Genomic DNA, 21,156 nt, shown 5'->3' on the forward strand with positions numbered 1-21,156 from the left:
TCATTACCAGGTAAGGAGAGGGGCGGGACCCAGAGGATCCGGATGTGTGTGAGCCAATGTGGGCCCAGGTAGATCCTCAGAAAACCAGGAAAATGCCTTGTCACACTCTCTCCCTCTAGTTTCAATCTATTTTTCTTCCCCCACCCAGCCAGGTTGACTCAATACCCTAACCCGAGCCACTCCTTCTTCCTCCCTCCAGGAAGCTCAAGTGTCTCAGGGATTTCAGTCGGGACAAGGTGTTTGTGTGTGTGTGTGTGTGTGTGTGTGTGTGTGTGAGTGGAAATGCACGAGGGTACATGTGTGCACGGCCTGTGTATTGGGGGTCCCCATGGGAGCAGACTCTGGGCTCAGCACCTCAGGGGGTGAGGCCAGGCTCTGCCCAGCCATTCCATATCCACAGAGAAGCAAGAACATGAGCCGGGAATCCCCGGGCAGGTGTAAGGCAGCTCTGGCTCTAGAACTGAGCTCAGCAATCGTGGGCACGTCTTAACAGCAGTTCCCTCATCAGTCCAATGGGCCTAATCATCTCAACTCTGAGAGCTTATGAAGATCAAACGGGATCAAGTATTTTCAAGGACTCTTCAACCAAAGAATGGAGACGGATGCTGTGGCTCTGAGGGTGGAGCGAGGCCGGGAAACAGCCTTCTCAGCTGTGGTGAGAGAGCCAGAGCCCCTGGGCAGAGTGCATCTGGGAGGGGCAGGGGCCATGGAAGAAAGTTTTAGGAGTCCTTCCATTTGGAGACTTAGAGCTGACTTGTAGCCTACCACCAATCAGAACCCGGTCTTAAACCTGATCCCAGCATGGAACCCAGCCCCGGCTCCAGCCCCAACCAGAACGTAAATTCAAGTCCAGCCCTCACCCTGATTTTGCCTAAACACAGAGGCTCTGATTCTCCATGACAGGGAACAGCAGGCCTGAGCATAAAATAAACAGGCGAGTCAACACACCCTAACTCTCTCCCTTTCTTTTCCAAAAAGGTGGCAGTAACGGTGGTGGCAGTAATGGTAGTGGCGGCAGCAGCAGCTTAGCAGCCTGAGACGCCTCTCCGTTCTTTATTCAGTCCTAATAAGTTAGAGGGCAAGGATGGGGCAGGGTCTCTTAGGTGAGGATGCTGCTGACTGAAGGTAGCAGCTCGGCCAGGTGTTCCGAGGTGCCCGCTGTTTGGCACAGAGGGTTGCCCTGAAGGTTGAGGAGCACCAGCTTGGGGCAGGAGGCAACGGGCTGTAGTGCTGCAGGCTGCTGGAGACCTTGGGCAGGAGAGTCAAGGAAAGGTGGGCAGGTTCCCCCAGATCTGGTCTGCTCCTGTGTACCCAGCACTGTTTTCCCTCAGGAGCGGGGACTGCTGCCTGGCGTCCTGGTGGTGGGCATCTTGCACACGTCCCCAGAGGGAGTGAGGCTCGGGGCAGGGACCGCAGACACCTGCCCACGGGGACCAGGCGAGAAGCACAGAGGAGGGCTGGGTGTGGTACTAGGAGGAACGGTGGAGACTGTGGCCAAGGAGAAGGCTAGCCCTGGCTAGAGGCACCCATGTCTCAGCAGTGAACAAAGACTGCCGAGTGAAAGTGCAGCGAGGATTAAAAAATGCTTTGTTAAACATCATTCTACAAATAAATACATAAATGGCACCCGGACGGAAGGATACGGTTGTTGCACAGTAAGAGCTCCTGCAGCCGGGGCAGGTTAGTGACGCCGTCCAGGGACTCTATGGCATTGTCGCTGGCCTGCAGCACCTGAGGAGCAGGGAGGGTAGGGAAGACAAGGCGGGCAGGCTGGCAGCTATCAGCCTGAGACTGGCACAAGCACCTGGGAGCCCAACAGCTTATAATAAGTGCATGGAAGCGCTCCTAGGGTCGGGCTGGGTGATGGGAGGGGGAAGGCGGGGATTGTGTGCTGGGGCAGGGAGGACTGGGCAGTCTTTGCAGGGAGGGCAGGCTTCTGGAGGAGAGGATGGAAGGGAAAAAGGACCACCAGAACAGGGATGGAGGAGTGAGTGCTTTACCTCGAGACAACGCAGGGCTGCCAGGGCAGGGGGCAAGGCTCGGAGACGATTGTGCGACAGGTCAAGGTGAGTGACCAACAGCAGCTGTTCCAGGTGGCAGAGCACCGTCAGATCCTGAGGAGACGGAGTGATATGCCCGAAGGGGAGGGGCCTCAGCCATCATTTATGAGGCACTTGCCCTCTGTGCCCCGCACAGGCCCTTGGGGACCGCAACTGAGGGGAGGATGGGGCAGGTGGGAAGCTTACCTTACAACCCACCGCAGCACATGCTACAAGTCAAGGACATGGGACAGAGTGAGTGCTGTGGGCGACGTGGCCAGGGGAGTGAATGGAGTCGGGGCAGGTAGAGGGGACAGAGGAGGGCACTGGGGCACTGGCAGGGGTAGGCCTGCTGGGAGCAGAGGTGGACTGCAGTGACGGGGTAAAACTGATGTGTTGGGAAGATTGGCTGGGAAGGACTTCAAACAGAGGAAAACCAGTCTGGACCGTTGGTTAGGAATCTCTGGGGACTATTCAGGCGTTAGGAGCTGGCCTGCTCCGATGAGCAGAGAAAGCAATACCCAGAAAGGCACCCGAGACTGAAGGCCGGACAGACAGGGCCTCAGCTGAAGGCCCGGGAACGACCAGAAAAGCTGGCGAGGCCACGAGGAAGGGGGTGGGCCGCGGGATGAAGGCACATGCACAGCCCATACCTTGTGGCTCAGGTGCAGCACGCGCACCTCCGCGTACTCCATCTTGAGCACGCTGTTCTCCAGCAGGAACTTGCTGCGCAGGTCATCCAGGTAGGCTGCCCGCATGGGGTCCACGGCCTGGCGGACGGGGCCGACAAGGAATTGGTGTCAGCCGCCCTCCTCCTCCCCACAGCCCCCCCACTCCCCCGGTCTGTTCCCGCGGGCCCCGCTCGCCTTGAGAGTCTGGAAGTACTGCAGGGTCTCCTTCTCGTACAGGAGGGGGTCCAGCGCCCGCATCAGCAGGATGATGGTGAGCAGGCACCCTGAGGAGAGGGTGGGAAAAGGAGCGTCTCTCGTGCACCCGCCTTTGCTCCCATACTATTGGGACCCTTCCTGCTCCCTGTCCCCCCAACAGACACAGAAAGGGGCTCCCTGAGAGGAGCAGGCTCTCAGGAAAAAGGGCCTCACATCTCACATTTATTCTCAGGCTCCAGCTCCTGCAGCTCCTTACAGGATTTCAGCTCAGACTGTAGCACCGTGGACTTCTCCACCGACAGCTCACACCTGATGGGGGCGGGGGCGGGGGGAGGGATGATGCCCATGGCACTGGGGGACGGGCCCTCCCTCTCTCCAGGCTGAGACCGTCTGCCCCAGCACCCTGCCTCCTGCCCCAGTTGCCTGATGCCCAGAACCCTTTCCTGTAGGCGTGCTTCCCTGTCGTCACCTGAAGAGCTGCTCATCTGTGGCCGAGTCCCGGCTCCAGCCCTCGTGGTGGCCTGGAAGAAACAGCAGGTGGCAGGAGGGGAACACCCGTGAGAGGAGGAGGGGGCGGGGGGGGGGAACCCGGGGGGCTGCAGGTTGCATCACCTTTTAAGAGCACGCACTCCTTCTGGACGTCTCCTGCCGTCCAAACGACACGAAATGTGTGTTGGGGCAACTGGTCGTTGAGGGAGGCAGCGGGCAGGTCACAGAGCTGGGAGCACCGGGTCAAGGAAACCCCCAGCTTTTCTGAGGGTCCCACCCCAGCCCTGCCTCCGCCCCCATGGCGCCCCACCAATCCTGGGATACCCAGACGGGGCTGGGCCGGTTCCTGCCATCTGGAGTCCTCCACTCCACAGCCAGGGGGGATTCATCAACTATGAGCAGCAAGGTCTCCGTCCCGGGGTCCACCTGGTACAGGAGGCAGAGAGAGACGCTGTCAGCCCGGCAGCACGAAGCTCACAATCCACAATGTCCTCTGGCCAGAGCTGGGGGACTCACCAAGAGGGGCCGAGAGAAGGACACCGTCAGACAGGCCTCGTCCCGGCTCACGTGCAGGCAGCGCAGAGCATCCTGGGGGTCAGCTGGGGTGGAGAGACAGCTTCGGGTCTCCTTTAGTCCTCTCCCATTCCCGCCGAGCCCTAAACCCCCAGCCTCCTCCCGCACCGCTCACCTCGCCCCAGCAGCCAGCGGTGATAGAACCAGGCGCTCTGATCGTTGGGGTCAGTGAAGAAGGCGTTCTGCACCAGCTCCAGCTCTGCGGAAGCCGAGGAGGCACGGGGCTGTGGTTAGGAGTCTGGTGGGATCCTGGCTGTCCCAACATCCCCCCTCTCCTTGGAGTACCCCCGGTACTCAGTTTCACTATATGCTGGCTTTGTACAATGGCTGTATCCACCAGCTTTGTTTCCCCCCCACTGGACACGTAAGCTCCCTTCTCTTAGGGGCTGAATGTTATGCACCCCCCAGAGCCAGGCATGAAGTAGGTGCTCAATAAACCCAAGCGCAGACTCAGGAACAGGACGGGGCTGGAAGAACAGTGCTGCAGAGTCCTCCTCAGCACCCCTGACCCTGCTTACCTTTGAGCAACACATCCTCAGGGAGGCGCCCCCGTGGTCCAGAGTCTGGCTGGGGATGAAGCTGGGGCAAGAGGCAGGAGCGGTAATGCCAGGAAGAGTAGTTGGAGAAGTTTCGAACAATGAGGCTGTCGGCGAAGGCAAGCTCCTCTGCAGGGGGCACCGCTGCCTGCGCAGCCACGAAACGCCGGTAGTCCCAGCAATGAACTGGGGGAAGGGTTACAGCGCATCTCAGAAACAGGGCAAGGGGAGCTCCCCGGCCGGTGCCTCTGGAGTTCCCTTAAAGGTGCCAAGGAAGACCTCTCTGCATCCCACACTGGTTGGCTCCATCATTCCTTTGCCATCAGCTCAGTGGGCCCATCCTGGTCATCCCTCCCCACTCTGGGCCTTCCTGAGGCCCCAGGACCAGGATGTGGGGTAGGTGAGGGCTGCAGGGACAGAATCTGCAGGCACGTACAGTTCCGTTCATCAACCTCGAGGAAGCGGGCACACAACTCCAGCTCCCGCGCCCAGTTGGGCTCTGGCAGGCGGCTCAGCAGCCAGCAGCGATGGTGCCAGGTGCCATAGGACTTGGGGTTCACTCTCAGGCAGCTCTCCAGGAAGCCCAGTTCTGCCTTCACCAGAGTGGCCAACTCCTCAGGGGACCTGCACCCAGAGAGGCATAGGGATCAGGGTCCTCCAACACCCAACTTCACCTCACCCCTGGCTTTCTGCATCTACCGCTGGACCCAGGCAGGGCAGGGGTAGGGCTAGTGTCATCTTCCCGGGGCCCTGAACCCCTACACACTTTTGGGCCTCCAGCCGCTGCAGCACCTCTCGTCGGCAGTTCCAGAGGGTAGCAAAGTCGGGGTTGGCTCCCAGAATCTGGCTTGTCAGTTCCAGCACTGACTCACCCAGCTCGCCAGCCTGGCGCTGAGGAGATAGGAAGCAGGGTCAGAAGTCGTATCACTCACCCACCACAGGGCTAAATAACATCAACAGAACTACGTTCTATAAATCCCATGCCATACAACGGGTAGTATGTAAAGCACTCCATGGGTTTACATGTATTCTCATTTAGCTTTCACAAAAGGCTTATTGCAACTACGAGGCCTGTTACCATTATGAGCCCCATTTTACAGATGAGCAAACCTGAGGCCCAAAGAGACTGGGTAACTTGCCCAAGGTCACACAGGATTTAGTGACAGAGCCCAGATATAGAGCCAGACAGTCTGATTGTGAGGCCCAGCTCTTGGCCTCAGTCCTATATATATATATATATATATACACCAAGAGTGGCCACGTGGAGAGAGGGCTACTTCTGCGGGCCCCACCTTCTGGAAGACAGCCTGGGTGGCCGACTGGTACAGCTTCAGCTTCTGTTCCCGTTCTAGCCTTTTGGCCTCTGCCTGCTCTTCCGAAGTCTTCACCTTCAGGCGCCCGTGCTACAGGGACGGGCGGGTTGAAAGGGAGCGAGCTGACTTGCAGGGGCAGAGACAACCCACTGCGGAGCCCCGGGTTCACACAGGGAAATGCAGAGGCCAGGCCACTAGGGGCAAAGGCAGGGGCGTGCTGAGGTGAGCGGCTGGGCTCAGGGTTCTCACCATGGTGTCGGCTCAGGGTTCAAGACCGGAGGGGTCGAGTGGCAGCCTGTGAAACCTGGGGGAAGAAGTGTCAAATCACGGGAGCCCCGCCCCCAGCTGTCTCCCGGAAGCCGCACGCGGGCCGGGACCGAGACCCCCAGGGGTGTAAAGTAAAGGGGTTCTGGGCGGCCATCGCATGTCCAGGAGGAGTTGCCCACCGGACTGGGACTTGCACCGATGCGGCCCTGCCTACAGCCCTGTCCGCCGGGGCTAGCTCGGAGCCCAGGCATTCAGGCGATCGGGACCACTCCGCGCCCGGCGGCTACGTCCCTGCCCTCCCCGCAGCTCCCCGGCGCTCCCGCCCCCCGCGGGCGGACCCACCTGCGCCGGGAGGGAGGCCGCTTGGGGGACGTGGAGCCGCGGCACCCACCACCGAGCCGGGACGCTGGCTAGAGCGCCGCCCCGCCCCGGCTCTCCGAGGCGCAGCGCCCTCTTCAGGCCTGCGGAGGCCGGAGCTGAGTCGGTGGGCTCCGAAGGCGCGTGCGCGGGGTCCGGAAATGCCTAGTCTGTTAGCCCTCCGGGGAGTGAGAGTGCGCATGCGCGGCTGTGGCCTGCGCAGGAAAGCAGCAGGCATGGTCGTCCGTGTCAGCTACTCCAACCGCAGTTCAGTCCAAGAGGTTTCTCTCCAGCAGAGAAACAATGTCCTCACTACTCTACTGACCATTCTGCCCACACCTCCTAGTTGCCAGATCTAATGGATGGAGTTTCCTGTCCTTAGCGTTCATGACCTCTGTAGCATTTGACGCTATTGACTTCCTTCGACTTGACACTTTTTCCTGGTTTCTCCTCTGGCACCTTTGCCCCTCCCTTTCCCCTAAAAGTTGGTGATCTTCAGCCCCTTTCCGCACCCCCTTTTCACTTTACATACTGTTACCAGGAGAACGGTCACAAATCAAGCCTTCACTTGCTAGGAGTTGGAGCTCCCCAGAGCTCAGTCCTGGGCCCACTAGATCTCCTGAACCCACTTTTCCTGGGTGACTTCTGCCTCACGCATGGCTTTAATTGCTACCCATAAGCTGATGTTATTCCAACTTATATTTCCAACCCAGATATCTTTAAAAATTTTTTAAAAAAATATATCTTGTTGATTTTTTACAGAGAGGAAGGGAGAGAGATAGAGAGCTAGCAACGTCGATGAGTGAGAAACATCGACCAGCTGCCTCTTGCACACCCCCTACTGGGGATGTGCCCGCAACCAAGGTACATGCCCTTGACTGGAATCGAACCCGAGACCTTTCAGTCCGCAGGCCGACGCTCTACCACTGAGCCAAACCGGTTTTGGCCCAACCCAGATATCTTGCAAGCTTTACATATTCAAAAGCCTACTAGATAGTACATGGGTGTCCCAGAGACACTTTGAACCCCAAATGTCAAAAGGTATCATTGGGGGAAATGATGAACAACGTAGACTGATGAACAAGAACAGACCCAGAGATAAGGAGCCATGGGTCAGACTGTTGGACCTCAAAGGGAGGGTGGGGATAAAAGGGAGAGATCAACCAAAGGACTTATGTACACACATGTGAGCCTAACCAGTGGTCAAGGACAATAAGGGGGTGGGAGCATGAGGGGGAGGGGAGGGGGGTTGGAATGGGGGGTTGAAGGCAAATATGTAATACCTTAATCAATAAAGAAATTAATTAAGAAAACAAACAAACAAAAAACAAAGTCCCGCCCCTCAACAACCATTGGGTGAGGTTGGAAGTGGGTCATGCCCCTCTCCCCCCCCCAAAAAAGGTATTGCCTCTCCTACATCCAGGCTGAATTTTGGCTTTTATGTTTCCTTATTCACTATTCCCTCCACCACTTTCCTTAATACTGTATCTATTAAATAGAGATGTCTACCAGTATTCCCAATGCACTTAATAATTTAAGCTCATTTCTTCCCTGGATTGTTGAATGTCGTTTCAATGTTCCCCCATCTCCACCTTGTCCCCTCTATGATGAGTTCATCCTCTGTGTTGCTGGATTAGTCTTTCTAAAATGCAGACTTAATCATGTCACATTTCTGCATAGAAGACTTCCATGGCTCCTGACAAGTTTTCAGGACAGATTTTGGATTTCTCAGGTTAGCACAAGAGGCCTTTTGGCACTTGGGCGCTGCCCACTGCTCTGGCCTCCTGTCCTGCCTGTCCCTGTTAAAAACTCTTCATCACAGCCAATTGCACTACTTGCAGTTTCCCAAACATATTAACCTATTCTCTCTCTCTTTTTAAAAAAATATATTTTATTGATTTTTTACAGAGAGGAAGAGAGGGATAGAGAGTTAGAAACATCAATCAGCTGATGTTTGAATCAGTGAGAATCATCGATCAGCTGCCTCTTGCACACCCCCTACTGGGGATATGCCCACAACCAAGGTACACGCCCCTGGCCGGAATCGAACCTGGGACCTTTCAGCCCGCAGGCCGACGCTCTATCCACAGAGCCAAACCGGTTTTGGCCTATTCTCTCTTCTTGACCCTCCTTCCTTTGCTAGGTAACTCCTGTTCATCTTATAGAGTTACCTCAAATGTCACCCCCAGGAAGTTCTCCAAAATACGCCAGCCTGATTTAGAAGACCTTCATATGTGTTGTTAAAGCTAGTGCTTATACTCCAGCTGGTATGGCTCAATCGTTGAGTGCTGACCCATGAATCAAGAAGTCGCTGGTTCAATTCCTGCTCGGATTGTGGGCTTGATCCTCTGTAGGGGGCATGCAGGAGGCAGCCAATCGATGTTTCTCTTTCATCAATGTTTCTATCGCTTTCTACCTCTCCCTTATCTCTCTCTCTCAAATCAATAGAAACATATATTTTTTTAAAAGATAGAAAAATACCCATATATACTCTGCACCTACTTTATTTGTTCACAGCCTTTCCTATCAGATTCAGAGTTCCTGGAGGACACCAACAACACGTTTGGTCTCGCCTCACCGATACTATCCCTAGTTCTTAGGAGTTATGGATATCTGTTTGAAAGAATGAACAAAACACCACAGCGGGTGAGGGCTGGCTTGGCTGGGCCTAACAGTGAGTACTGTTGGCATTTAGGGATGGGAGAGTTTGTGTGGCCTGGACCAGTTCAGAAAGGTTCCCAGGTGGAGCCTTCATGGGGTCCATGGTGACAATGTGTATGTGTGTGTGATGTATTTTTGAAAAGTGTATGTCCATCTGACATATATATGTTTATAAATCACATTTGGGTAAGGAAGTATGGCTTTAAATTCTTCATATTTCGTCAACACCATTTTTTAAAACAAAGTGTTTTTTATTGATTTCAGAGAGGAAGAGGGAGAGAGAGATAGAAACATCAATGATGAGAGAGAATCATTGATCGGCTGCCTCCTGCATGGCCCCTATTGGGGATTGAGCCCACGGTCTGGGCATGTGCCCTTGATCTAAATCAAACCCGGTACCCTTCAGTCTGCAGGCTGACGCTCTATACATTGAGCCAAACCAGCTAGTTTCCACAACTTTTTTTTTAAAAACTGTATCTTTATATATATATATCTATATCTATATCTATATCTATATCTATATATATATATATATATATATATATATTTTATTGATTTTGTACAGAGAAGAAAGGAGAGAGATAGAGAGTTAGAAACATCAATGAAAGAGAATCATTGATCAGCTGCCTCTTGCACACCCCTTACTGGGGATATGCCCGCAACCAAGGTACATGCCCTTGACCAGAATCGAACCCGGGACCCTTCTGTCCCCAAGCCGACGCTCTATCCATTGAGCCAAACCGGTCTTGGCAAAGATATATATTTTATTGTTTTTTTTTTATTTTTTATTTTTTATTTTTTTATGGAGAGGAAAGGAGAAGGATGGAAAGTTAGAAACATCGATCAGCTGCCTCCTGCACACCTCCTACTGGGGATGTGCCCACAACCAAGGTACATGTCCTTGACCAGAATCGAATCCGGGACCTTTCAGTCCGCAGGCTGACTCTCTATCCACTGGACCAAACTGGTTTCAGCTCTAGTTTCCACAACTTTTAATAATGCCTACCTACTAGGGTTAGAATGAAGAGGAAATAAAATAATGTATGTAAAGTGTTTAGAATAGTGACTACACTGAATGAGGGCTCAGTAAATAGTAATAGTAGTAATTTTCCAATTTTTGTGACAAATATGCAAGGAAACTGAGACTCAGAAAGATTAAGTAACTTGCTAGATGTCACCTATAGTGACCAAATGGGACCTATGTCTGGTCTGGTCTAACCTCCCATATCACCAACAGCCTTTTTTGGGCACCACCTGCTTATGCTTCCCACTCTAACACACCCATATGCACAACCAGCTACCTGGGAAGACAGGTGCCAACAGGTGCAGATAGGCCAGGTATAGTCTTACATCATAGTCACGAAGAGAAGAGGAAAGGGGTGGGTGAAGGCTGAGACAGGCATGAATTATTATTTAGTAATTAGCAATCTTAAAACTGGGAATGTTGAGTCAACCAGGCTTAAAGGAGGAAGTGAGTATTATAAACAAATCTGCTTCCGAGAAGATAGGGCCTGGTTTTGGAAAGACAGGTCAGGAAAGGCATTTCAGGCACGTACTACGCTATGAAGGTGGGGAAGAGAAACCAAACAGACTTAGCTGGCTGGCAAGACAAAAGGTGAGCCAAGTGCCTTTAAGATAAGAGCAGGGATAGCAATGACAAGCCTCTTGCTTTAAGGCAAGATGAGCTGTCAGGAGTTATATTTAGCCTCCTGTTGTAGGATAAGTGGGAAGCCTGCAGGTGTCTCAGAGCCAGCATCTCAATGATGTTTGAGGAAGGAATTGTACTGTTTTGGGGCCTGGTGCAGTGTGGGGGTGTGGAGAGAAAGGAGTAAGCAATAGAGAGTTTCGATGGAGCCCCAGACTTGTTATGTACTCATTACATATGTGAAGTAGGTATGTGGGTTTACAGAGGTTATGTTGATTGCCCAAGGCCACACAGCTGGGAGGAAACACAACCAGAATTCAACCAAAGCCTGGGTGCCTGCCCACTGCATAGGTAGGAGCAGCGATTGCCATAGTTGAACTTGAACTTCTTTTGTCCTGGAATCACCTCCTGCCCTACCAATCCTTCCTCTACTCCTACTCTCCAACACACACACACACACACACACACACACACACACACACACATTTACAATGCCTCTGTGACCCTGAGTCACAGACCAGAGTTGGTTTGGAGGGAGGAAAGAGACCATGAGCCCTGGGTTAGGTCCTGGAGGCAAGCGAGTAAGGAAGAGGCAGGTACCAGAGCTGTTTTGGGGCTCAGTGCAGTGTGGGGGTGTGTGCATTAATCAATTCAATCAGCTGATAGATATTTAGCATCAGAGTTGGGCCTGAAGGCCTAGGGAGGCATGCCAGGGAGGCAGTGTCAGACCACAAAGCCTCAGTCTCTGCCTTCCTGGAGCTCACAGCTTAGTGAAGTGTTGTGCTAGACTAGAACTTTCTGCAATGTGGAAATAGTATCCGCACCATCTCATGTGGTCACCACTAGCCCCATATGGTTGTTGAGCATTTGAAGTGTGGCTAGTGCAATGGAGGAAGCCAAGCTTTCCACCTTCCCTTGCCGGCTTAAGCCTCCACTCAAAACTTTGTAGCCTGGAGTGGAGGCGTAAGCTGGCAAGGGAAGGTGGAAAGCTTGGCTTCCTCTGTTGCTGGGAAAACGCCTCCCTCCTGCTCTCTCTGGCTGTAGTCATCTTGGTTGGGTTTATTTGCATACTCACTCTGATGGGCTTATGGGTGTGGCATATGGGTATGGCTTGTGAAGCGGAGTGATGGTTAATTTGCATATTATTCTTTTATTAGGTAGGATTTGCTTCTCGTATAACTTAATTTATATGAGACCTTGATTTATTGAGTAATTAAAGTAGGTATCTTTATTGAAAAAGGAAAGCAAGCATGTATTTGATCCATGAGGCACAAATGCTGTTCCACGCCAGCACATTTGAAATGCAGGCTGCCTGAGGGCTTTTTGTCTTTAAAATTTCATTGCTTTTACTTAAGAAATATTTTAGCAACTTTGCCTGCCCTCCCTTATAGGTTAAAACTTTATAATATTTAAAATATAAGTATGTAAATAAAATATATTTATTAATTTTTATTTGATAACACATTCCACATGATTTCAAGTATATTAGATTTGGCCTATTTAAAAAATATATATTTTATTGATTTTTTAGAGAGAGGGATAGAAAGTTAGAAACATCAATGAGAGAGAATCATCAATCAGCTGCCTCCTGCACACCCCCCATTGGGGATATGCCCGCAACCAGATACATGCCCTGACAGGAATCAAACCTGGGACCTTTCAGTCCGCAGGTCAATGCTCTATCCACTGAGCCAAACCGGCTTCATCTAGATTAGCCTATTTTAAAAATATTTCTTTTAGCCGAAACCGGTTTGGCTCATTGGTAGAGCGTCGGTCTGTGGACTGAGGGGTTCCAGGTTAGATTCCGATCAAGGGCATGTGCATTGGTTGCGGGCACAACCCTGGTGGGGGGTGTGCAGGAGGCAGCTGGTCGATGTTTCTCTCTCATCGACGTTTCTAGCTCTCTATCTCTCTCCCTTCCTCTCTGTAAAAAATCAATAAAATATATTAAAAATATATATATTTCTTTTACGAAGAGAGAGCAAACCCATTGAATTACTCCAGGGCTATGAAATGTTTCAGAAGGTATCCCTAAGTTAAAGTATTGAAATTGAACTTTGAAAGATTATCAAACACACACACACACACACACACACACACACACACATATATATATATCCCAAATACAGTGGTGCCTCACACAACGAACTTAATTCGTTCCAGGAGCAAGTCTGTTATGCGGAAAGTTCGTTATGTGAAACGCGTTTTCCCATAACAATACATGTTAAAAAAATAATTCGTTCTGTAGCATAAAATATGCTAAGATGACATAAAAAAAGATAAATTTTTTGTTATTATTTTTATTTAGATACATCTAAAAACATAATTTTTTTTTAAAAAAAAACACACACATTTTTTTAATTTTAAGACAGACTAAGTAGAGTCTACCGAATCTTGCACATCTTCATCCATTTTCTGCTTTTTGGCCGATGGTTTCATGAAAAACCTGTCCAAAGTCGTTTGTTTTTCTCTTTTCTCCAACATCTGCCGGAAATAACGGACAAGAGTATCGGAGTAAAGATCATTGATCCTGTTTGCTTCAGCTGAATCCGGATAGTGGGCATTGGTAAACTCCTGAACTGCTTTCCATTTGACCAGGATGTTCTTGATGTCAGCAGTTGGGATTGGTTGATTGTTTGATTGTTGCTCCTCGTTATCAGATGACGCTTCCCTTTGAGCATTGTCCTGTTGCTGGACCAGAAGTGCTTGGAGCTCTTCAGTTGTCAGCTCCTCTTCGTGTTCCTCGGGCGAAGCAGTCGTGGAAGCTCGGGCAAAGCAGTCGTGGAAGCTCGGGCGACTTCGTTGTGTGAAACGAAGTTCGTTGTATGAATCATGAAATGAAGTTCGTTGTGTGCAGCGTTCGCTGTGCGAGGCGTTCTTTATGCGAGGCACCACTGTATTATATTATGTACTTTTTATAATTATTCTAAAATATATTAATTAATTTTAAATTGGTTTTTATATTAAAAATTTGGTTGAGACCACAGGATTAATTCTCTTTTTAAATTAGACCATATAAAATATTATATCTTAGGTTGACATTTTATCATACTTGATACACACACACACACACACACACACACACACATATATATATTTAACATTTTTGCAAATGTCTTTAATATGTGGTTTAATAGAAGAGCTGATTCTCGTATCTGCTTTTGCATTCAGTCTGTTAGCACAAATCACGTAGCATTGAGAAAACTCTTCAGTATACTCAGAAGAGTAAAAAAAGGCAAATCATGTCTTAGTATTAAAAAAACAGCTTGGATCTTGAGTATCCTTCAAAGGGCTCAAGGACTTCCCCAAATCACATTTGAGAACCACTGCTCTAGTCTAATCTCCCTATTTTACATTTAAGGATACTGGATCTCAAGGAGATTAAGAGAGAAATCCAAAATTAGATGGCTTGCTAAAGATAGAATACAGATCCTAGGAGGTATTTCTCACTTTTCTTGGTTTACGGTCCCAATCAGAAACCTAGGAAATATACCCTAATAACCTGTTCTGTTCACTCTAGTTAAAAGGACTATCACAATATATTAACAAAAACCTTTTGTCTTAGATAAAACAGAAGAGAAAAATCAACAAACATGATATATTCTACTGTAGGTGTTAGCATCTGAATTAGGATCTCTATTTGAACTGAAATACTAAGGCAAATTCTATTGCACTCCATGCAAGTTGATAATGACAAACTACACAGAAACTATCACAGTGAAATACGGAAAGCAGGTTAATCATAATATCATCATTTAGTACATTTTCTAAATCTGGAATATAAATCATAATATAATCCCAGTAAATTTTTCATATGTACTGCCTGGAAGGGTGGTAAGCTTATTAAGAGACTAAAAACAAATTGGTAATGATATGGGACTTTTTAGATAAAATGGAGTTGTTTTGAAATACAGGTATTTTTCATTCTCTGGACCTTATTTTGTCTTTTTTTTTTTTAAATCAGTTAATCTTGTTCATCCAGAGATGATTTCCTTTGTATCCTACCAGATGGCCCAAATCTTCTTTAAATGGATCATAATCTTGTTCCTTTAAACAACGTAGTGCCCAGAAAAGCTGGTCCAGTGGAGAAAATTCTTCCCAAGGAACCCACTTCCAACTTTCATTTTTTTCAGGCTCTACGTTCTTGGGTTCTGAACCATGAGTCACATCCACCTCTCTTTCTGTTAGTATAGTGACATCACGGAAATGCTCCTTCTCAGCGAAGGAGTTCACAACCGAGGCCAAGCGAGCATCTTTCAGGTGAAGAGCTGCTTCTTTCCAGGTTTCCTTTGAGCACATTCTTCCCAGCTTCCACCGAACTCCAAATGACCCCCGCGGAGTTGGAAACTGCCAGCTCCCAACGACCCCTTCCTCTTTCCCAGGAGGACACATCGAGGATGCCTGCAGCGGTCACCACAACTCCCACCCCGCCTCCGGGCCGGCGCACCCGTGAGCCGCCTCCCAGGGACACATCAATGTATTTTAAACTACTAATTTCCTTAGTGAAAATACAAGAATTATTATTTTTTTTAAATCAATCTTTATTGTTCATATTATTACAAAGGTTCCTCATTTCTTCCCCCTCCACCAGGTTCCCACCCCACCCTCTGCCCCCTCCCCATCCCCCATTGTCCTCATCCATAGGTGCACAGTTTATGTTCAGTCTCAAGAATTATTATTATTTTTTTAAATATATTTTATTGATTTTGTACAGAGAGGAAGGGAGAGAGATAGAAAGCTAGAAACATCGATGAGAGAGAGTCATCGATCAGCTGCCTCTTGCACACCCTCCACTGGGGATATGCCCGCAACCAAGGTACATGCCCCTGACCGGAATCGAACCCGGGTCCCTTCAGTCCCGAAGCCGACACTCTATCCATTGAGCCAAACCGGTCTCGGCTCAAGAATTATTTTTTAAAAAACTGATAGATCCTCCCTTCCTCAAGTTGATGGACAGACGTAAACCCCACCTGCCGCCAGACATTCCTGAGCACTGAACCACCAATCAGCACCTGCCAAATACCCTAAGCCCCCATTTCTAAGTCCCCAGGTCCCTAATCATAGGCCTTACATGAAACCACCAATCAGAGTGTGCTGAGTGCCCTAAGCCCTGTCCCCTCTCTGTCCTCCTCTTAAAGGTGCTTGTGCCCCAGCCCTCGCTCTCTTCTGCTCCTCTCTCTGGAAGCAGCTGGCAGTGGTACAGTACTCTTCTCTTCAAGAAAGCCTGTGTCCTGGCATCCCGGTCTCTGACCTTCTCTATTTCATCTTTCAAAAATAAATTTTTATACTTTATGCTAGGGGTGTCGAACTCAATCAGAGAAGGGGCCAAAATCTAAAATCCAGCCTAAATCGCGGGCCGAATGGTTTACTGAACAGTCATAAACTGACAATGTCATAAACTGACAGCGGAGTGCAGTGATGACAGCGCGGTGCGGGCCACATTGCAAGGCCTGGCGGGCTGGATTTGGCCCACGGGCCTTGTGTTTGACACATGTGCTTTATGCATTTTGTTACCATACTATATAATTCCTCCTAATTTAATTTGAACTTTAAACTCTTAGAAGCCTTAAATTTTAGCTGGCAAGTTAAATATTTAGCATTTCTTAGATTAGTAACACCTTTACCTTTTTAAGAATTTATTTTAAAAAATACAAGATATACTTAATAGATTTAATTCAACCCTCCAGATGTTTTTATGCAGCAAATTCAGATTAACATTTCAGTACTTTGTCATTTCAAAATACCTAGATATTCAACAAGTTTTTTCTTATTTAATTCAGTATACTCTCAAAGTTTTAAGTTGCCAAGATTTTGGAGGCAAGCTTGTAGCCATTTAAATGCAAAATAGTCACATTCTTTCCTCAGAGGCTGCCTTGGGAAGGCTAGCCCCCTACTCCATCAGAGAAGCGAAGCTAGTTTTCCCCTGGGCTCCTGGACCCCTACTATTAATATATTATTACTGAAAAGTTTTACTACAATTTCCTTATTTTAGCTATATTTATATTTCAACAATTTTGAGATTCTAAAAGCAATTATTACTATCCAAGGCATTTACTTTGAAAAATTCTATAACAGAGATAATTTATTGACTTTTTAGCAGCCTTAATGTTAACTTTGGGATGCGGTCCATTATTATTAAAAAAAACTACTCTTTATTATGGAAACACCAATCTTATTGCTTAGAACCAGCCCGTATCTTTCTTTTGGGTCCTTTCCACAATATTTCTTTTGAGAAAAAAGTCTTGGGCTTTATTCTGTAGCATTCATAGAGAATTAGGTTGAGCCCAAAACTATCTAAAATCTGAAATCGGGTGGTGAGCACATCTGTCTTAGGCCAGCTTTCTCTCTCTCTTTATAAGTACAGAAATTCCAGATGCATTTCTGAATTCTGTAAAACTGTTGAATTACGAACTGGGAAAGAAAAACATGGTGGAGATGAGATTTTTCTAATAGTATTTGGGGGGGAAAGACACTCCCGTCGATTTTTATAGGATCACCATGTGTCTCCCAATCCCCACATCCTGATTGTTTTGGGAAAATTTTAGTAAATGGTCTGGCTATGTTTCTTTTCTTATTAAATTAAAGACATGCTTAATAGAAAATGATAGATAAAACTACATTCAACAAATAACATATAGACTTAATAAATCAAAGTTCTTTTCTTGAATCTTTTTCTATTCCACTCTCCATGGCATTGACTAGCTTTTATTTATTTTTATTTTTTATTTTTTATTTAAAAAATATATTTTATTGATTTTTTACAGAGAGGAAGAGAGAGGGATAGAGAGTTAGAAACGTTGATGAGAGAGAAACATTGACCAGCCGCCTCTTGCACACCCCCTATTGGGGATGTGCCCGCAACCCAGGTACATGCCCTTGACCGGAATCGAACGTGGGACCTTTCAGTCCGCAGACCGATGCTCTACCACTGAGCCAAACCGGTTTCAGCGGCATTGACTAGCTTTTAAAATTATTTTTGCTAAAATTTGCTTGTCCCAATGCATCCTATGGTAATTTTTAAACAAAGCATTAGAGAGTCTCCCTGCAAGAGCTGCCCAGCCTTTCAATACTATAGGCAGATTTGGCAGCGGAGCTTTTTTCTTATTATAGACTTTCAATCCCTAATACAAATTAGGCATGCAGTTTGAACAAGAACCCACATAGTTAAATATGGCAACGGCGCTCTTTTTCTTGAGCCTGATTTTAAAAAGTACCTTTTGATATTTTAATGTTTTTTTTAAAAAATATATTTTATTGATTTTTATACAGAGAGGAAGTGAGAGTGATAGAGAGTTAGAAACGTCGATGAAAGAGATACATCGACCAGCTGCCTCTTGCACACCCCCCACTGGGGATGTGCCCGTAACCAAGGTACGTGCCCTTGACCGGAATCGAACCCGGGACCTTTCAGTCCGCAGGCCGACGCTCTATCCATTGAGCCAAACCGGTTTTGGCTGATATTTTAATGTTTTTATCCTTGAGCCTGGAAGTTAAAAATTTACAATGATATTTTTGCCTTTAAACCAAATTCTTCCCCATTATAGTCTGACTTGAAACAAAAGACTCTCCTGCTCACTCTGGTTCTCGAAATCCAAAGCTTGGTAAGAGCTTTACCCACACAGTGACCCCACCTTTACCGGTGACTAATTTCTTCGCTTAGGAGAAACTTCTTCTCCAGACATCCTTGTCTTGGGCGCCATTAATGCCAGGGTGTTTCTGCATCTCCAGGAATCTGGAGAAGGGCTGTGAGTAAATTAATAAAGAGACTAGACATGAAGTATAAATTTGGGCTGAAACTGATTTGGCTCAGTGGATAGAGTGTCAGCCTGTGGACTCAAGGGACCGGGGTTCGATTCCGGTCAAGGGCATGTACTCTGGTTGCGGGCACATCCCCATTAGGGGGTGTGCAAGAGGCGGCTGATCGATGTTGCTCTCTCATCGATGTTTCTGACTTTCTATCCCTCTCCTTTTCTCTCTGTAAAAAATCAATAAAATATATTTTAAAAAAAAGAAATATAAATTTGGAATACATGGGGGAGCCAGAGGAAGCTGAGTTCCAGTGAATAAGTTCTCTGAATCTCCACACACAGGGCTTTTTATTCACATATCATGCCCTCTAGCAAAGCAGATACACATATTAAAGGTAAAGTTTGGTAAACAATAACAAGATGATCAGATTGGGGGAACTGTCCTCAGCTGTCTGACAGAAGACAATAATATATGTAAATCTTCAGCCCTGTCTATCAGCCTTCTGATGAACTTCTCGAATTTATTATGCTAACTTCTAGAATTTGCTTCCATCACCATTGAGTGGATATAGACTCATGAGGAAAGACTTTCTAATAATTAAAGCTGTCCAAAGGTGGAATGGACCTCAATTAGTGGTGGTGAGCTCACCATCATGGGAGATAATCAAGCATGTGTTGGTCAACCAATTTATGAGAATGTGATAGAGGGCATTCAAGGATCAGAGTCTCCCTACCCCAAAGTTCTGCAAGGTTTTGATTTTTGGGATGGACCAAGGATCAGAATAACTCAAAGTGCAAGAAGATCCTTTACACTGTCTATCCCAGGGTTCTGAGGTTCCTTGGGAAGCTGGTCTGAGTGTTTGGATTTTTTTCTCTCCTCCCTGCTCCCCAGATTCTTTTGCTAGGCTGGGGAAATTCCTCAATGGCCAGTGGTGCCACCATGTGCTCATAGCATACTTCTTGGCTGAGGAAGAGGAAGAGGAAGGAATAAGCTGGCTGGTGAGAGGGGAGGGTGGGGCCCCAAAGGGAAAATCCCCACTATAGAGCATCTGATCTTACCCGGCAAGATGGGTGCTGACTCAGGTTGGCATCTTGGAAGAAGGAGATACTGGAAAAGCAAGCAAGCAGTGAGGCTGGAAATCTGGTAAAACTTCTGTTACAGGAGTCAGGCACTGCACTGTGGGTTTTGAAGATGACAGCGTTGCCTTAAAATTGCTGAGAGCGCTGGTAGGCTGGGAACATGGCCAAAAAGCTTGCTGCCTGGCAGAGCTGGGTAGCACCCACTGCTGCACAACTCCAGGGGGCACCTTGAGTTTAGGGAATACACAATGTGAGTGGTGCCAGCAGACAGCAGCCCTGAGGTTCTCTGCCCGTGTGAGAAGCCAAAGCCTTAGAACAAAGTGAGACTATGGGGCCTGGGGAGGCAGGGCAGTGCGCTGGCTGGTAGATGAGCACAGGGGACAAAGCACCAGTCCCTGAAAGAAGAGCTCTCCGCTGGAGGAGGACCCAGCCTCTACCCCTTCCCTATTCCATTCATCCAGCCACCAGCCTGGGTCTGAGTCCCTCTGTCCTGAACACTGTGCTAGGCCTGGGGGCCCTGACAGTGAGCCAAGCACAGACTCAGGCCTTGCCCTCATGGAGCTTATGGTTCAGAGCAGGGCTGTCCAATAGAACTTTCTGGATGATGGGAATAATGCTGAGAGGTAGACACGCCTGCATCTGGGGTGGGGGAGGTTTCCTAGGGAAGGGAGCTTAGAGCTGGGGCCTAACCGGAGGCGAGGAGCCTGGCTTGTCCTCAGTGCCTCTCCAGCACTGGGGCCTGCAGTGCTGTGTTCTTGCTCATCCCATGGTGTGCGACATCCCCTTTCCCTGCACATCCACTCCCCTGGCCTGGTGTCTGCACCCGGGCGGTTGCTCAACAAACATTTACATAATCCAGCCAATCACCAAGCAATACTCATTGAGCACCAATAGCAGCTCAGTCTACAGCGGTGTCCCAGTCTGCCAAGGCCCCAGCTCACACAGAGCTTCCACCCTTGAGTCAGGGATACGGACTCTGTAGAAGCAAGTGCACACGAAAGATGATTTCAGAGCGTCCTAAGGGCCCCGAGGAAATGAAACAGGGTACGGAGATAGTGTCATTCTTGTTATTGGTGGTGTTGGGGTGTCCTGGGAAAGAATGAATGAATGAGTGAATGAATAAATGGTAAGAATGGAGGCCCAAGAAAGGTACACCCCTAGGCTCAGTGGGGATTAGGAGGGAAAGCTGGGGACTCTTAGATCCCAGGGTGGGGCGTTTGGGGTGAGGTGGAGAGGGAGTGGACAGGAGATGGGGTGGAACCTCAGAATTCATTGAAGAAGGAGCACACCTGGAATCGCTGACAAGGGAACACCACGTCCCCTTTGTAGCCCATCATGACTCAGGCTTGAGTTCCGAGAGGAGGGGTGGGGCAGGGAGGACCTGGGGGTTAAGGTTCAGGGAGTTTGCCTTAGTTTCCTCAGCCGTAAGAGAGTGCTTCCAGTAGATGGCAGATGAATAAGGATTGAGTAAGACCCAGAAAGACTGTTTAGGTCATGGCTGGCGCTCAGCAGACACTAATTCTCTCAGTCTTGCAATATTGCAAGCCTGTGGCTGGCTCAG

At 48.5% G+C, this 21,156-nt stretch overlaps 1 protein-coding gene and 1 pseudogene across 3 annotated transcripts; both read right to left on the reverse strand.

The window, feature by feature from the left end:
• Positions 1 to 1,038: 1,038 nt before the first annotated feature.
• On the reverse strand, positions 1,039 to 6,651 carry RABGGTA (Rab geranylgeranyltransferase subunit alpha). 2 transcript variants are annotated; one of them, XM_084890893.1, is made up of 17 exons: positions 6,447 to 6,651; positions 6,087 to 6,141; positions 5,817 to 5,927; positions 5,291 to 5,415; positions 4,961 to 5,148; positions 4,507 to 4,710; positions 4,104 to 4,187; positions 3,932 to 4,014; positions 3,740 to 3,841; positions 3,539 to 3,644; positions 3,396 to 3,447; positions 3,147 to 3,235; positions 2,906 to 2,994; positions 2,693 to 2,809; positions 2,001 to 2,114; positions 1,644 to 1,731; positions 1,039 to 1,248 (listed from the first exon to the last, which is right to left on the reverse strand). In XM_084890893.1, the coding sequence occupies exons 2-17, from the start codon at positions 6,087 to 6,089 to the stop codon at positions 1,100 to 1,102; spliced, it is 1,704 nt and encodes a 567-aa protein (XP_084747019.1). In that variant the 5' UTR covers positions 6,090 to 6,141; positions 6,447 to 6,651; the 3' UTR covers positions 1,039 to 1,099. The 2 variants fall into 2 exon arrangements, with proteins under 2 accessions (XP_084747019.1, XP_084747020.1); XM_084890894.1 differs by having other exon boundaries at positions 6,284 to 6,450.
• Positions 6,652 to 14,702: 8,051 nt separating this feature from the next.
• Positions 14,703 to 20,929, reverse strand: LOC311620554 (nucleotide triphosphate diphosphatase NUDT15-like; annotated as a pseudogene). Its single transcript has 2 exons — positions 20,885 to 20,929; positions 14,703 to 15,265 (listed from the first exon to the last, which is right to left on the reverse strand). The product of its transcript is annotated as a nucleotide triphosphate diphosphatase NUDT15-like (transcript).
• Positions 20,930 to 21,156: the final 227 nt, after the last annotated feature.

This window comes from Pipistrellus hanaki (genome assembly GCF_964339955.1).
Source record: "Pipistrellus hanaki genome assembly, chromosome: 1".
Taxonomy (NCBI): domain Eukaryota; kingdom Metazoa; phylum Chordata; class Mammalia; order Chiroptera; family Vespertilionidae; genus Pipistrellus; species Pipistrellus hanaki.